Genomic DNA, 17,590 nt, shown 5'->3' with positions numbered 1-17,590 from the left:
TTTGAAAAAAAAAAAAAAAAAAAAAAATGCTCATTGCTAGTACACTTACAAGTGGCTATAGTCTCTAACGAACACCTATCGTCTACGCTTTGTTCCTTCCAATTCATGTGCTATATCTCACGAGTTCTCCTATTAAATAAATAAGCGCGTCGTTTAGTTATCAAGTTAGTTGAATCGCCCAAGCGTTGCTGACGTTTACCTTGTAACGTTTTATTTTTATCAAGATCGATACGATTTGCCGATCGAAGCGAAGCTGACAATGCAAGTCCAGCGATTAGTTTGCTACAAACCGTAGAACGAAAATGTTACGACAAAGGTGATTTTCGTTTGAATATATTCGTTCGTGACACAGTGCGTCTCCAATGGGTTGAACAAAGTTTGTTAAACCGAGAAGTAGTCTCATAATGCTCCTCTCGGAGCATCGAATTATTCCGTACTTTCTTTTTAATTAGAAGTTGCGTCTCGGAACACAGACGGTGCTCCTTGCAATTATGGAAATCCATATTCCGGTTCGACGTAAGCTCCTGTATTCTTTCGAATTAATTAGCGACTTAATTGCCAGACGAATCCCCAGTTTCGGTCGTAACGAAAGCTTTCGAGTGCATCCGATGGAAACGCGCTAGTCTCTACAGTGACAACGAGCACCAGCGCGCGATTCGATTTAATTTCTCGCCGTAGGTATTCGCCAATGCGAATAGTTTCTATGATTTGAACCGTATCGTCTCTCGAATGGAACAGACGAACTCGTTTCTTTACGCTTTTCTACTCGTAATACGATTCCTCGTGCTTACAAAAGACTGAAAAACCTATTGTTGCGACGCTGTATGAAACGTAAAGCGACACCCTTCAATAGAAAATTAAAAAGTCAAGGGAAAATGACTTGCAGAAGCAAGACGCTTCTGGAGCGAACATCGAACTGTTTGAAAAATTCGTAGTGTGTTTCGTCAATGATACATATTACTTTATATATACTTGTTGCAAATGATACAGCGTATTCGTTCTACTTGAATACTGAAAGAAACTAAAGAGAAATATGTACGTGAAATAGATTAAGCGTGAAGACCTTTTTCAATAAAATAATTGTGGATCTTGTGTATCGATGGAGAGCAGACATAAAATATTAGATTTTAACTATAAAGAATTCCATTAATTATATTCAATTCCGTTTGCTGAATGAGTCGCTCAGAAGGCATGTAATCAACTCCATAAATTAAAGTACATAGAAGACTGGCGATTATAATTATCTTTTTTAATTTCCTTTGAAATTTATCATTATTTGTGCTATCTCCTCGTGATAAATAAATTGATAAGAATGATATTTCTTTTTTGAAACGTTGAATATTAATCACGACAATATGAAAGCAAATAAGAAGCTATTCTTCTGTAGATACACCGGTTAATTTTCCAGCTCGTAATTGTCGAGCGAAAAGAGTCTCGAACCGATTGCCTGAGCGCAATTGTCTAATGTAAGTCAGGTCGTGTATTGTCCTCCTTCTAATCATAATTGATGATTGCGTAATCAGAGCTCGAAAATAGGCGTCTCAACAACGTAGTACGGTGGGTGTCACAGAGAAAAGTTATCGTTAACGTTTAGCTCTCTGTTTAGGAAATTGGGATCGTTGCAGTTTAACGCGATTGAAACCGGAGATACGTCGCGAGTGAAGCCGCACAAACGAGCACACGAACTGTAGAAACTACGCGCGTCGAAAAAGGGAACAAAAAGCTCGTAAATCTGATGAGGAACAGGTTCTCCTATACGTCTTTTGGAATATGCAAAGTGCGAGAAGCGCGCGAAAAGACAAACTTTTTTACGAAATAGAGCGACTCCAAGTTTTTTATACCAGAACACATCTATATTTGTAGACCCTTTTTTCGACATATTTATTCTGCAAACGGTATTTTAACAAGGCGCGAGTGTGGAATGGATGAATCAAATAAAAGAAATTACATTGAATACTGCAAGATTTTATCGGCTAAGAGAAGAAGAAAGGAAGACCGGTGTCTGGATCAGGACAATTCAATTAATTATCGTGTACACGAGTGCATCGTCAGACGCGTCCGTGTCAACGGATAGACGTTGTTTTCTCGTGGAATGAATGAACGTGACCCTTGGAATTCTTATGCGGATGTAGAGAGTAGACGCACGTGCTTCGTGAATCGACCAAGATTTGTGATGGCCGCGCGTGCCAAACGCTTGGAGGAATCAACCGTTATGACGTGATCCAGCAGCGAGAGGAGACTTTAGGTGGAAGTAGCTCAGGAGGATTCCACGACTATTTTAAGAACGTCGATGAGCATAGTTTCTGAGAGAAAAGTGGAAACTGACACGCGCCGGCCATCTTCGATAGTCGATAATAATACAGCGGAACAAAAACCGAGAAGAAAAACAAACATCTCCGCGTAACAGCTTTTAAATTTTTTACTATTTTTACGATCGAGTAGTGTAATCGTGAATATAATACGAATCAAATAAGTGGTATCGTAAAAAAAAAAGAAAAAAAAAAGGGAGAAAAGAAACATGGAGGGACGATCAAAAATCGAACTTGTCCGCGTGCCTTCGAACGAGCGCGGCGGTAACTTCCGATCCGTGGACGGTGGCCGTGGCAGTTATAACTACGTTCGTGTAGGCACGTACTGCCCGGAACCGGAAGTTAAAGTGGTAGTTTGCGACAGCAAACCGCCTATCGAGCAGAATCGGAAATTCAAAAAGTACGTACACCACCCTTCCTTTCTTTCGCTGATACTGGCAATTTTGTTTCTTACTAACGATAAAATAACGTTTCAGGCACTTGGGACCAGTTTCGAAATTACTTAGACGTCGCCATCACGCGGCATATCTCGCAACAAAATCCTGTGATAATATTTATAACGTGAATAGAAGTAGTAGCTCCTTAGATTGGAGGGTTAATCAAACGACAAACGAGCAAGGTAGGCAATTGTTCAGTTCCAGCGATCGCTTTATCGTAGCGTGATACCGTTACTGTCGTACCAGCGTTAAAACTACACGAGCAGCATTCTAAATTATTATTCCAGGCTTTCAATCCCGTCAAAGCAGCAGCCTTGATTGGCGAGTAGGAAGATCTATCAACAAGCTACATTGGAGGGACACTACGCGCAGCGCGGAACAGCTTTCGAGAAGTGGAGCAATCAGTTCTGATCACCTTCAAACATCCAGTACAAAGTACTCATCATTCTGTTACATGTACTTGACGTAGAAACAGCGGCTAATAGAAAATACCAACTCCGCAGGTCGAAACTCATTTCGTTGTTACGAAGATTGTCTCCGCGAGTTTCTCGTCCAGGAAGCAAAAATTCCTTGCAAGCCTCCCCGACGATTTGTCCTTGGGTGCAGGTAGAGTACTCGACAGAATCGATCAACGATGGATTACGAGAAGATTCGCAGGAAAACGACGTAAGCTTCCAGAGAGAACTGCAGCTAAACGAACTAAGGAAACGCATGGCTGGAATCCCTACCACTTCTCAGGTGATTTGTTACAATATATATATATTGCATTCCGTATGATAGAAACGATCGCTCGTTGTTTTAAGTCGTGTGGAACAAAGGTAAATCGAAGGCGTGACCGTTAATGGTTTCCTCGTTGAGTAACTTAAAAAGAAGACGCAAAAACATGCCAGGTTAACAGCCTTTTGTTATCGAATATTATTGACAATGCGAACGGTCAATGGGATAATGTTTACCAAAATATTTTACGTCTCAGGTCACTACGAAAGGACTTGCTAAAAATGACAAGGAACAGCAAAGCTCTTCGAAGGTCAAGATACACGTACAACAAGCAGAAAATGATTATACTAACGCATCGCAATCGTAAGCCTCATTTTTTATTTCATTTTCATTTCTTTCTCTTATATAATACCTAGAAGAATTTCTCCTCGCTTTTGCATCGAACAAAAGATTCAAAATCTTCTCCTTCAGAACCCTTTACGCTCTAAAACAAGCAAAGTACTTCGAGATCCCTGCATGCGACCTAATTGCACCTAACGTTAGCTTGTAAGTAAACGTAAACGATAGATGTATGACACCCAATAAATAATTGACAATGTTTTCTGCACTGTGGTCTTAATCTCCACCTTAGTTTTCGTAAGACGCACGAGTACCTTGGTTACTTGCATCCCTGAGTCTATCGAATACTTAACAGGTTGGTAGAAATGAATAACAAAGGAATTGCTCGATGATAAATACTGACAATTTTATTAATATGAATACTATAATACACGTAAACAGACGCGTTTTGTCCGCCACTCATTATACAATTGTCAACTTGATCAAGGAACATACGAGACGACATTAATCGTACGTGTAATTACTATTCATAATATGTACAAATCAGATTGTAAAAATAATCTGTACAGTAATGATTCACGTATTTGTGAACACGACTAGTAATTAACCTTTTGTAAACAAGACATAGATGGTTGTCCTTTGCTGGCACGTGAATTAATGTCCCATCTTGCTCTTTGGGATCCACATAGTCTATGGTATGGTCTTCGGATACATGACTCGTGTTAAATTGGATTATCACATCGAGAGCTCCGACGTCGGAAGTGTTTAAATCGTCACTATCTTCTTCCCGCTCCGATTCCAAAGAACAATCTAAAGGGTCGGATAAATAATCTCCAATGTCGGACACGTCAGAATCATCAGTATCTAGACTTCTAGCTAATTTAGGTGGCGATGGGTCTTCCATTGCTGAGGAGAAACCCTGTTGGGGTAAACTTTTCTTCTTCGAGCGTGGAGATTTCCTTTTACCCATCTTCTTCAAAATATCATCCTCGTCAATGTCTTCATCCTCCTTGGTGCTTACTGGAGTATTACATCCTGATTCCGTGCTCTTAGTTGGTATCGACCTTTCTTGACCCTCTCTGCTACTAGTTTCCAACAAATCTTCTTGCGTTTCATCGTTTCGACTTGAATGTTCATTACTGCTGGACTTTTGCTCACTCGAAGTATCACTCGCATATGATTTATCGCATATTAACGTATAACAACCTGCAGACCATCTCTGAAGCTCTATTATCATTCTAGGATTCATAGTTTCTTTTTCCGGTACTAGGTCTAATTCCGTGTAGTCTTTTAACAGTTGGAACATCGTGATAGATTTAAACATATTGTAGAAAGATTTTAATAATTCGGGAAGGCTTTCTTCGTCTGCCACTTCGTAATTACAAACATCGGGTGGTCCAACTCTTTTCCAAACGATAGTATCGGATGACAAGTCTGTTACAATTTTCTCATAAACATCGTCTTTCAGAAAATGAGATAAAAATGTGTATGATTGTCGTTCTATGTCGTGGTGAACTTCTCTAACTATTCCAGGGAATAAATAACATTCTGATACCCAATCCTTCATAGCTACTTGATCGTTTAATGGTACTATGTAATTGGTTTCTACATCTGATCTTGGTGATCTAGTATCTTCTTTAATTGGCCCATGAAACCAACCGTTGATCGACCAACGCGATTTATCAGGTGTAGTTACCTCAGCCACTTGATGATAAGAATTATTGGCAACTTCAAAAAATACAAGAGAATTATATTCTGGTATTAAAGATTTTACAACGTTTCTAGGTACTCCATTTCTATCTGTGTCAAATAAATCTAGAGCTCCTCCATCTTTTTCAGACCAATTTTTTGAAAGGTACAATATAAAAGCAATTCTACGGTCACCCGAATTGTCATCATGACATAGTAAATAATCTGTATCGTAATAGCAAGAACTTGACATGGATATTTTCTGATTAAGCTCTATCTTTGTATTCCGTTCCATCCATGTTGTTAAATCTGTTTCAAATGTCTGATATAACAACTTTAAATATTCTGTGTCTATGTTAGCAAAATCCTTAGTTTGTTCAAACTGAAAAAGGTCCATGCTATTCCTTCTACTTTTAACATCCAACAATTCATTCTTTATCTCATCCATAAATTCTTCGCTACAGATAAAGTTTGATATTTTGCAAACTTTAAATGGCTTTGATATAATTTCAAGGTTCTCTATCTTCTGATCGGTACAGTTGTGCCAATTTTCAAAAAACAATTGCTGGAAGTCAGATGAAAAGATAAAATCAGAAATGATAGATTGCTTTAACTTTTTTACCCGCGGTTCTTCCTCAGCCATTACTTTGTACCTTCCTTGAAACGGTCAGTTAGAGAATTCTTACTTATATATTCTTATTCTATCAGTCTTTGTCCCTTAATTCTTTGAATCAACAATACATATTCTTTATTAATTTTATCTACAAATACTTTTAAAAATTTGTAAACTATATCACATTTTTCCGCGTATATAGACAGATATGTAGCATTACATGTTTTAACTGCGTGCATTCATCGTCTGTGATATTAAGTTTTCCGTGGAAAATACAAATTCTATTCGATCTTACGTTTTATTTCTCTCCAAACATTATCCTGGAAGGTTATCGCATTTCCACTCGGTTGTAACAATCAACTAACAGTGATTGTCGTAATTAGATTTTTATTTACGAAATTAATATTTCATTCTTCGTTAAGATGTAGTGTCGATGATAGAAATATCACAGTTTGTCTAAATACACTCACCAGACGATGCGGTCCTTGCTTTTCGATACATGCGGCCCACGTGGTCGTTCGACCCGCACGTGTTCTGAAAGCAGTCGGTCGAAAAATCGATTAATAAAATCCAGCTTGCGCCGTGATCGCATCGATTCTTTGAATAAACGATCGTTCATTGAATTACATTACTTCTTCAACAATTACATACCAGAAATTGCACGTGTGTCCAAGTTTAGAGAATTAGGTCTGCCGCTCCGTATCACCACGCAGTTGCATTCTGCCCAGGGATCGCTACTACCGCTGAGGAAAACGTTGATTCGATCGAAACCAGGGACGTCCTGAATTATTTGTGAACCCTGGCCATAAACTATTCTCCTACTACGTACAATCGGTACAACTCGCACTTAACCTTATTTCACACCGTCTGACGTCATAAATTTCCTATGATTCAATACCGCGATTATTTAAAATCGTTAAACTACGTGGAATTTTCATTTAATGTAATTTTAACAAAGGAATCACGTTACACGTATGATAAAGTTTATTTAATAGATTTTAAACACTGAATAAATTTTGTAACCTATTGTAATACATCGTGAAATGTCAAGAAAAATATGAGAACGTCAATATCGTAGCTTTCTTGTTTTCTTTTAATTTGTTGTAGGTTACATACTTTGCTGTTTCTTATTGTGCCGCGCGACACGTTTATTTTATTATAATTTAATTGCTATAATACATTGTTGAATCAAATCTACAATTTGTAAGCAGTTACTCATAGTTTAGTATCCGAAATTTTAATAAAATTATTAAAATATATAATTAAAATGAAGAACAACGATTATGTTTCGCGCATTTCAAAATATTTATATATAATTTCCCTGTTTTTTATATAAAATACTATATAAATTTAAGAATTTTGAGATTTCAGTAACCTTTCGAGGTTCAAAATTTCGTGTAAGAAATTAAAATATTTTAAATAGTGCGCGCTACAGCGCCAGTAGTTGAACGATCCGCCGAGTAGTGTCGCCACGGACGGTCGTATCAAGATGGCGGCAGTAGTTCACGTTTGACGGATGCCGTTGGTCGCATGGAAATTCGGGGCACACCCTGAGCGTTAAATTGTACAAAGTGTGATATCGTCAGGCCGAATGTTCGATCATCGTGAAATCTTCGTATAAAGAACTCGCTGGCAATCCTGGAACTAGATAACACGACAACTTGCGCATACGTGAGTAACGAGCGAAACCCACATACACGCAGCGTGACAAGTCTCATCCTTTCAATATTTTATCCCTCGGGATCTGTCAACACACGGTCCTTTCCTCCTAAAGATGCACGTTGCCTACTCGTCGTCCGCCGATAAGCTTGATAATCAAGGGGTGGGGTTTTGTGGTTGAAATCGACGATGTAAACAGTCGGTTAGGATACTCAGTATCTTTCAGTCATCTTTTGTTTGTGTCGAGATCACGTTGTGCCGGGATTACTGGTGAAGCAGTTTTATACTATTATCATTATTCAAGTGGTGTCCAAAGTGCTCTAAAAATTCTCATCTCGATCGATAATATTTAGGTGTTATCATCGAAGATTCGTTCGAAGACTATCTTCGATTCCAGTTTCTGCGATTCCCGTTTTATCCCCCCGATCTACTATCTTGGCCTTGAACCGGACTCTTAGTGCCCTACTGTAACGATTATGGCGTGAAGGAGCTTTCGAATTTTGAAATCCGCAACCGCTTGTCGAAACAGAGGTGAGTCAAGTGGGAATGTTTCTATTACACATCAGCCTCATTGTATTCAATTTTACATTTTACTTTATACATTCTCTCCCTATCGTGTAATATCTGTCGAGATTCTTTCCGTCTGTAAGTGACTATCGATTGCCATAGGGAACTACGTTTCTCCCACGTCATACCTTATTTTTCGTCGACCAGTGCCGTGTTTCTGTATCCACTAACGAATAACGAATAACTAAGATATTTAAGGAATACCATATAAGAAGATAATTATATAATTTTATATTACTGAGAATTCGTGGAATTAGGAAATACAGGTGTACAATTGCCTACGCGACAATTGTATGTTTTATAAAGTAGTGATCATTCAGATAAAATGGAATCGTGGAAGTTTCGAGTGACTTGCTCGCGATGAGGTAGGTCATTCGCCTTTTTTTTCTCCTTCGGTGGAATACCTTCGACGAGATGCCAAGTGGCTCGTTTAACGATTACGCCACTCGAACCACTAAGCTTGTCGATCGCAACATTAAGTGTACTGTTAAATTCAAAGTACGTCCATTAATGTTGCCGTGTAAATGTTCCTTATACACGGTGGTCTACCTGCTTAACACCTTACCGTGTCTAATTTGGACAGCATTTAACGATTTCGAACTATAACTTTTCTATTTCTGAATATTCTTCGACCCTGATGAAATCCTCGATTCTGTGTTCGATCCAGCTTTCGTTCTAACCCAGAAAAGAACTTTTAACCAGGAGTTATATCTTATATATTATATATTATATATCCAGATTTAAAAAGTTAGAGCGTAAGAATTCGTATTTTAGATAAAATTATTTTCCTTAGGAATAATCGTCATAAATGGTCAGAATTCATTTTTGGCTACTCGTTCCCATTATTGTTAACGAAAATAGTTTCTTTTTTTTTATTAGAAATAATCATTCTTTGGTTATTTTCGTCGATCGTTAATTTTTATTAATATCTGTAGATTAATCGTAACACTTATAGGTAAATATTTTTTAATCGTTTCATTCTTTGAAAAATTTCTTTATGATTTAACAATCATCGTCGTTCGTTTAAACAAAACTTACCATTGTCTTTTAATCTTGTCAAAAAAATCTACATGAAAAATCAGATATATTGATAGCAAATCTACCGGATTTTTCTAAAATATAAAAGATCTTCTAAGAAGAGAAAAATACGACTCGATCGAAAGTGTCGCGAAGGATCGGAAGAAAGGTGTTTGTTGCGAGTGGATTTTCATCATTTGTTCCCAGAGAATGAGAAATTCTTAAAAGACGTATCCTGTCAGGCGATGTTGAAAATACGTCAAGACACCTGGTATACGGGCAAACCGTTACCTGTTTCATCGACGTGAAAAGGTTCAATCTATCCTCGTCCACGTAGCCGATTTTTCCTCTGAGGTTTGTATGTACTTGCGCTTAGCATACAGCGGTAAACTCGTACCCCGTTGATATTTTTCTTCTAAATGGGGTGACTTGGAGCGCGTAAGTCGGGACAGATTATAACATTGCGTGACTGGCGTAATTATCCTCACGTTGAACCCACCGCGCGTAGCTACGTACATGGCATTAAATTCCAGTTATCGACCTCGTAAGATCGTTTTTATTCCCATGGAATCGAATTAATTCGATTCGATCAACTGGTTTCACAGAGGGACTCCATTAAAATTGGAGCAATCGCGATTATTTAATCTTTACGAAAAATGCAGATAGCACGTGTTTCTTTACATTAATATATATAATTAATAATAATTACATAACATGCGCGTTGAGTGGTTAATTACGCAATTTACTCGAAGGTTACAATTTATCAAAGAACGTAATTTACAATTTATCCTTCAGCTATGATTGTACATCTGTTCAAGATTGAAAAAAAAAAGCTTTTACATAAACCGTAGAAAATCGAATAGCGTTTATTGAAAGCGGCCGTAACGCGAAACAGTAATAATAATTTTGTAAGGACGTGGAACGGCGACACGCTCGAATACGTGGTTGGTCGCTGCGAAATATGCCAAGCGCGTTTCCTCTTTTCTACAGCTTAGAGAACACCACGTAGCGGCACTCGAATCGCTTATGGCATCGTTCGTCAGTAGAGTGCGACGGGATCGAAGACAACACGGCGTTGTCAAAAGAAATGGATATCATTGTCAGTGGTCGAAACTCATCGTGACTCTATCGATCGTCGCTAATCCTTGCTTTTACTTCTTACGGTATACTCTACTTTTCCGTCTTCCTCGCGATAAATCTCCATTATCGTACGGACCCGGTGCAAGAGAAAACTACATTGTAAAAAGTGGAGCGCCATCCTCGTCCTGTTATAAACAGCACGTTTGTTCCAGCAATGATGTAAGTTTCACGATTAAAAAACTAGTCTCCTCGAGTTAATTTACATGCATTTTTGATACGATGCACGTATCCGTAAGAGTTATTATAAACAGTGATACGATACCTCGAATAGAATATAAGTCGAAAGAGGAAATACTTGGAAGACTGTATTTCTTGTTTTACGATTAGTAAGAGTGAGTACGTTTTTATTGCTTTCTTCGTGATTTCGTTGGTATTTCTATTCCGCGACCTCGTCGTTCTCTTGTTTTAAAATGTTAATTAAGCTAATATAATCTTGATGTAACACAGAAACTGTGACTAATTATATTTAAAAATAAAAGTTGTAGTTATAACGTTGTTGTTTCTGGAGAAACATGTACGAGAAAGTCTGTTTCGTCGGAGAAGCAAAGCATCTGAAAAGCTGTACACGCTATCATTAAAACGGAAACAAAATTTTCTGCCGTAGTAATTGCAAACGATGAGGTCATTCGAGAGTAGGTGATCCTCTAGCGACCATGGGCAGCGCACGGTTAGTATAATGTAAGCCTGTCGTAGCTTAAGGGACTGGACCAAAGGATATCGCATTATTTTACGTAAACGTCATAGTGATGCAATTTGCTATCGTTTCCGTAGTATCAATTTGGCTCGATGAGAGAGCACAAGGATACTTTTGGATCACGAAAGCACTCTTATCGTTTCAAGATGAGTCGAATCGACTGCGTGGCCGAGCTGGTATCGTCGATACGAATGCAATAAAAGGCACTTGGCCATGGAACAGGCAGCTGCTGCATTCTCAGTTCATGCATTGCATCTGCAACGAGCTGATTATATTTCTTTTCTGCATCGGTGTCCCATACGATTGTTTCGGATCTGTAAGAAATTTCTACAAGGTCTTCAATTTTATCAATTCTACTGTTGCGTAATTCGTTGATTTTCTACTTTGAATACTAATTCGTAGATAAAAGGAAGTATTTTAATACGACGTAGTCGAAGAAGGAGACGCGTTCTTAGATTCAAAAATATGTCTTTTAAAAATAGGTAATGAAACCATTATACTCTGTAGAAAACCAGGGGCAAATGTTATATCGTTGTTCCTAACAGGCTTTCTTTTCATTTTTAACTATTTCCTGGTTTAGCCTTTACAACCGAAACAACATCCTTTTCAATAATAAAATGATATTGAAATCAGAATATCGACAAAGATGTGCCAATCGGTGCTTCAAGTATCAGTTCAATTATCTATACATTCATTCTTACGAAATATTGATTCATCGTGAGGTAGATTCATCTGTGTTCTCTAATCTTGTTTAATCTTCTTTAATCGTGGCGATTGGAAAGTTCGCGAAACATTAGCAGAAAGTGTACAATTTCCTGGGTGATACAGGAAGTTCGTACAGTTCCGTGGGAACATTGTTTCGCCATTACTCTTGTGCAGATTAGAAGTAGCATCGCGTGACGTTAAGTAATGCGACCCATTTTCTCTTAGAAAAGCCTTGAGCGTTCCAATTTCCTTATTTTTTCTATTTTTCGTTCAACCAAGTACTCGAGCATTTTTGTCCACTAGCTCTATTTTTTTCAGCATCTTGTGTTCTGCTAGAGTTCATAATTACAACAAACTGTAGGTCCCTGGTGCAGACATCGTACTCGTTCAGAACCCCTGCTCTCCGCGTTGAGCTGTTCGTTTCACACGAATCGTGGTACATACCGGTTCTGGACGATCGATAAAAAGGATAGAGAACCGCAGATAGTTCGCACTCGACCATTTCTCCAAGAGGGAACAAAAACTTTGCTCGGACATTTTGTCCCAGAAATTCCTCCGTTCTGTTCTCGAAATTACTCATTGTCTTCGTTCTATCTTTAAATCATTGTATTACCGTTTCTTCCATGAGAGAATATATACGATGACTCACACAAGTACTTGGACATTCACCATAGGAAATTTTCATGTATATATCATACGTGTGTCATATGAAACATGTTGAAACGATGATTAACGCTATAACGAGGCAGAACTGTTACGACTATATCGATATACTTTGAACTAAATCTAAAAGTGCACATGATATTTAGCATGTATCTTGGAAATATGAAAAAAGTATTCGTTACTTTAATAAACCACTGTATCCGGTGGATCGTGATTAATCTTGTGCTAATTTCTTGCTGAATACGTTTGTAGTGAATATCACGTAACTTCTATATACATTTACAAATTGCTTTCGAGTTTTACCAACATAATCGTGCCACTCGCTTCACATTACAGTGCTAACGAAATATCCAAAATGTTTTATCTAACGCGTACAGCATACGCATGAAAATTTCCGACGATGAATATTCGAAAACCTTGGCGAGCCATCGTATGCAAGCCACTGTAGCGTAGCTGGCCCTCGTGACGAAGTATTTGCTGAAAGGTGTAATTTCATCGGATAGAAAGTTCCATCAACAGACGCCAGTTTGGCAGTTATCGATGCTACGTGTTCTGCTTTTACGGGATAATGATTCAATTAAAAGTACACGAAGGATTATCGTCGTAACCGTGGTAACGCGTGTTTTCTTCACCTCGTTGGTTCGTTATACGCTCGAAAAAGGCTCCTTTAATTGTACAAACGAGCAAACATTTGGTTTGTTTGTTCGATATTTCGTACAGTTCGAGGTTTGTCGGTCGTGGAGAACGCGCATTACATGGCAACCGTGCTGCGTTAGTATTTAATGATAGGATAACGGCGATGCGATTAAGCGAATGAGATCGTGGGATAACATCATTCACATTTTATCTTTGATCGGGTTATTGGCCTGCGAAACCTGGGCAGAGGAGCCCTTTTCCGCAGGCCTACTTGATTTTATAGGCTGATCGCCATCTGGATTCGAAGCACGGCAAAACTTCCTTCGGCGTTTAACTTGGCCCGTTTGAATGCAAACGAGACGTAAAAAAGGAAGGTAGCGATGGGCTCAAAAAATGGTTTGCCTTTAACACTTTCACTTCTGTCGAGGCATACAACGCGTTTTCACGATCTGTTTGTACTTTTGTTTTCATTCTAAATAGCGGCGATGTTTGTTGCAAAATAACAAATTTAACTACGATTTTATATAAAGAGATTTCATTATAGTTGGGCTATGGATTTGTTATGCTTTTACGGGAAATTCGTAGATACAAAAATGCGTATGAAGATACCTACATATGTAATAATCGATGTAATATTTCGTAGGCGAAACAATTTTCCAACTACGTTACATTATTCGATTGCATTCGTGGAAATATGAATTTGCATACATGTCAGCAGTTTACCTGTGACTAATCGATGCACGTGGAAACAGAAAATGAACTGCAGTCAGCCATGAAAGACTGCGTGCATTCTATAAGAAAGCTGTTTCTATCGAAATGAAATTTCGCCGAATTAGCCAACAACTTATTGACGTATAGATTGCATTGTTTCGATAACGCTGTTGACGCAACTGTTGCGTTTCTGTCTTCATAAAATATTCATTGCTGCTGCATTTTCACATTTAAAAGTGGGATATTACGTCACAGTAGTAGTTATGTATTTCCGTTCATAAATAAATGACACACGCAAGAACCTTTAAGAATTGTTATTTAGCCTGAAACTTACGTACAGAAAGTATATAAGTATGTTACGTATTTTTCCATTGTTTTTTTTTCATATTCAGATTTCCCATAAAAGCGTATCTACCGATACGAATTTGCATATCACTCCAAAAGAAAGGAAATGAAATTCATCGACAGAGAAAATTGCTACAATCTACAAAACTCGATGACAAACGCACGATTAACATTTTAACACGGTAAAGAGAACAGGTTCGAAGTTCATTCTACACGAGGTTACGACCGTCGAAAACGTGGGAGAACAACGTGGAACACTGATCGATTTTATGCCCGCTAGCCGGATTAATATCTGGAACGTAACAGGTTCTTTTATGGTGACCCCTTCGGTCTCGCCTCCTCGTATAATTTATCGCATTCGCGTGGGCGTATACAGGCTCTCGACGCACAGGCAACCTGCATCCCGAGTCGCTTTCCCTTTTTCGGAAATCCGGCTGCCCGCTTCCCTCCCCTGGCCCTAAACCAATGAAAGAAGAACAGAGACGACAGAAGGAAAGCTCGCGACGCACATCCGGCTCTTTCGTCGGCCGAATATTCTTTCAACGGCCCCGTTTTTCCCGCACGAAAATAGAATACCGGCGTCGCTGCCCTCCAGGGAATCCCCCGGGGTGCATTTTCCCCGCCCTCAATGGCGGGAATTTTAATTGAAACGCGACAAGATTGACGTAGACTCGTTAGCGTCGACCACCGCAATCTTGATCGAATCACGAACGGTAGAATAGAGAAAAATAATAAATTATTCTGTGTAACGTCGTTCTTTAACGTTAACTTTCAGTGACGAAAAATTAGTTCTTCTGTAGATATGTAAATTAAAAAAAAAAAGATAACAATACGTTTCTCTTTATGTTTTTTAAGGAGTGCTTTCTTAAATTGTACCGCATGTTTTCGAAGCAGTTAGAGATATTTTTCATGTTTAATAGAGTCATAAAATGAATCTCAATGAAGAATATTTGTGACTTATATGAATTTAGAAGAGGCGGTACGAATAGCTAACGATTTGAAAGTTAAAATAGACCTTGGATGGTTCGAAGTACAAGAAGAACGAAGTTATACGAAATTATCTATATTTAAAATTTTATGTAATTAAGCAGCTAAGGAATACGAAGTGTTCGTAATATCGAAAAGAAGCTGCTAATGATGAAAAATAGTTCAGCTGAATAGGTGATGAGTTCGTATAGAGCAAACTGGTATGCGAGGAAACACGCAGCTGCAGACAATGTGCACTAATGAATGATAATTAATCGGTGCCTTCAAGAGCAATGATTACAGCTGCGCCGGTAGTAATTTACGATTACAGATTATATTTGACGCTGGAATAGCTCGTGTAGTGTACAATCATGACCCGATTACGAGCTCGTCGTATATTTTATAATCGTTCGAGGATCGTAAAAACAAAGTGTTTCCCTTCTGTCGTCTATCCTGTTCAACCAGCTGCGAATCTTAATAATCACATTGTTTATTTCTATTGTTCTTATATTATTATATATTTAATTTTATACATATACAAGGATACGGCTTTGTGTTTACCTATACGATGGCGAATATATAAATAGGGAAATACTTAAATTCATTTAGTTGCATTCTGAGGAATTTTGTTTTTATTTTTATTATAAATATAGGACGGCGTTCAAATTGATTATAGAGATTTTTCCTATTTACATTCTCGTCATTGTACTTATCGTTAGTTAATAGCTCGATACTGCACGCAATGTTTAGTACCATCGTCATATAGCAAACGATCGCGCACGAAATAACAAAATTCTCTCATTCATTAACACGTATCATCGACGAGAGACGCGTCGACACACTTGCACGCAATTTCGAAATGACACAAGTGATCATTGCCCTGTGTACCTTTTCATCGGAACTCGATGATTCACCGTTGGCGTTCAGCCAGCCTTCGTTTTTCCATAAATCATACGAGAACAAGGAATGAAAACGAGCGCGCGTGTGTTTCCCACGGAAACGATCGAAACTTTCGTAGATCTCTCCTCGTTAAGAGCCGGTCGTTGGAAGTTCCGCGAATTAGCATCATAAAACGCTATGTCACGTGCCTGGTCTCGATTTATCTTGACGAAATTTGGAATTTTAAACTAGGTCGCTTGATCTCGTGCATATTTTAAAATTTAGCTGAAAGACTCGAGTTTTGTCCCGAATGAAGCACAGGACAAAGTAACCGATTCAAATTTATGCAAGTTTCCTTCTTTTTTTTCTAACAAATCTCCGTGTACGTTGAAAAGAAGATAGCCTTGTTGACTGGATTCTGGGTCGCGAACGCGAGCCCACGCTCAATTTATGCACGTTCCTATCAGAGGCTGGAAAGAAGCTCCAATTGACTCTAATTTTTCGAGTGTCTTCGTTAAAATTATTCCTCTCAGTTCGTGTCTCCTGTGGGCAAGAAACGTTTCGAAAGCGATGGTCAGAATCGTATCAAGCCGAAGCGAGTAGACTAGTCGACGATCAAAATCCACCTTTCAAATTAATCTTTTCATGGTAACGAAATTTCTATTCTATGTCGTACGTGATTATTAAGAAACTAATCGATCATATGTTATACAATCATGTATATAATTATGTAACTGCAATCATATATCTGTTCAGAGTCTTTACCGCTAAAATATAGAAAACAAAATGTAATTAATATTCAAAATCTTTGCAAGCTAATGTTGTCGGTTAAGAGCATACTCTGTCTGTGAATTTATTAAAAACAAAAAGTGCTGTTGATAGATAGGACAGAATTTTTACGTTCACCTAATACGTGCAAACGTTGCGAACGTGAAGCAACTAGAAAGTAATTAACTCTCGCGAATCATATTAATAACGGTGCACATCGGTGTTGGCCGGTCGTTATGCATTCTTCCGTTGCACGTGCAACCGGGTGCATGCCTTTTATTTCCTGTCCTGCATTTCGCGCGAGAGCACCTCCACGGGAGCCTCGCCATTACGATTCTTGGTAAAAATAAGCTCGCGCGAGCAACATTCCCCGACCGATTTCCAAAAGTGACTGACCCCGAAAGTCGACCCCTAAATAAATACGGATTTATCTCGTCGTTCGTCGCCAGCAGCTTGTTCCGAGGAATTTATGCGCCGCTATAAAAATCTCCGTTAAAATCAAGTTTACCAAGAGGAATATCCAAGTGGTCAGCCATTTTGCGGCGAATCGCGTGCAGTTTGAAACTGTCCACGATGTTCTCTCTCCCTCTCTCGATATCTATCGTCAGATAACACGGTTCTTGGCCTGTTACGCGCTATTTATAGCTTATTTTCAATTCCCGTGACGAGCTATTGTCACGATAATACGATACCATTGGAAGTCCTAGTTTCGAAAAAAAAAAAAAAAAAAAATGGC

The 17,590-nt window shown here is 38.5% G+C and overlaps 2 protein-coding genes across 5 annotated transcripts in view; one reads left to right on the top strand and one right to left on the bottom strand.

Annotated features, from left to right (window-relative positions):
* The window catches only part of LOC100741120, a 41,909-nt gene that overhangs the window by 1,926 nt on the left and 22,393 nt on the right, over positions 1–17,590 (top strand). For 2 of the 4 annotated variants that reach the window (XM_012393071.3, XM_012393069.3), the window contains exons 2-6: positions 1,607–2,709; positions 2,786–2,928; positions 3,034–3,181; positions 3,250–3,484; positions 3,720–3,826. In XM_012393071.3, coding sequence (XP_012248494.1) covers positions 2,519–2,709; positions 2,786–2,928; positions 3,034–3,181; positions 3,250–3,484; positions 3,720–3,826 — 824 coding nt within the window. In that variant the 5' untranslated portion in view covers positions 1,607–2,518. The other 2 variants (XM_012393070.3, XM_012393068.3) reach the window with 2 other exon arrangements.
* LOC100741239 (prolyl 3-hydroxylase OGFOD1) lies at positions 4,184–7,056 on the bottom strand. The gene is made up of 2 exons (XM_003494399.4): positions 6,756–7,056; positions 4,184–6,638 (listed from the first exon to the last, which is right to left on the bottom strand). The coding sequence occupies exon 2, from the start codon at positions 6,132–6,134 to the stop codon at positions 4,326–4,328; it is 1,809 nt and encodes a 602-aa protein (XP_003494447.1). The 5' UTR covers positions 6,135–6,638; positions 6,756–7,056; the 3' UTR covers positions 4,184–4,325.

Source organism: Bombus impatiens, unplaced genomic scaffold (genome assembly GCF_000188095.3).
Source record: "Bombus impatiens unplaced genomic scaffold, BIMP_2.2 scf_2222, whole genome shotgun sequence".
In the NCBI taxonomy this organism is placed as follows: Eukaryota; Metazoa; Arthropoda; class Insecta; order Hymenoptera; family Apidae; genus Bombus; species Bombus impatiens.
This window is presented reverse-complemented; position numbering and strand designations above follow the sequence as displayed.

Bases quoted from the DNA above. Each gene is read 5' to 3' on its own strand.
- LOC100741239 (XM_003494399.4), bottom strand. From the start codon at position 6,134: ATGGCTGAGGAAGAACCGCGGGTAAAAAAGTTAAAGCAATCTATCATT.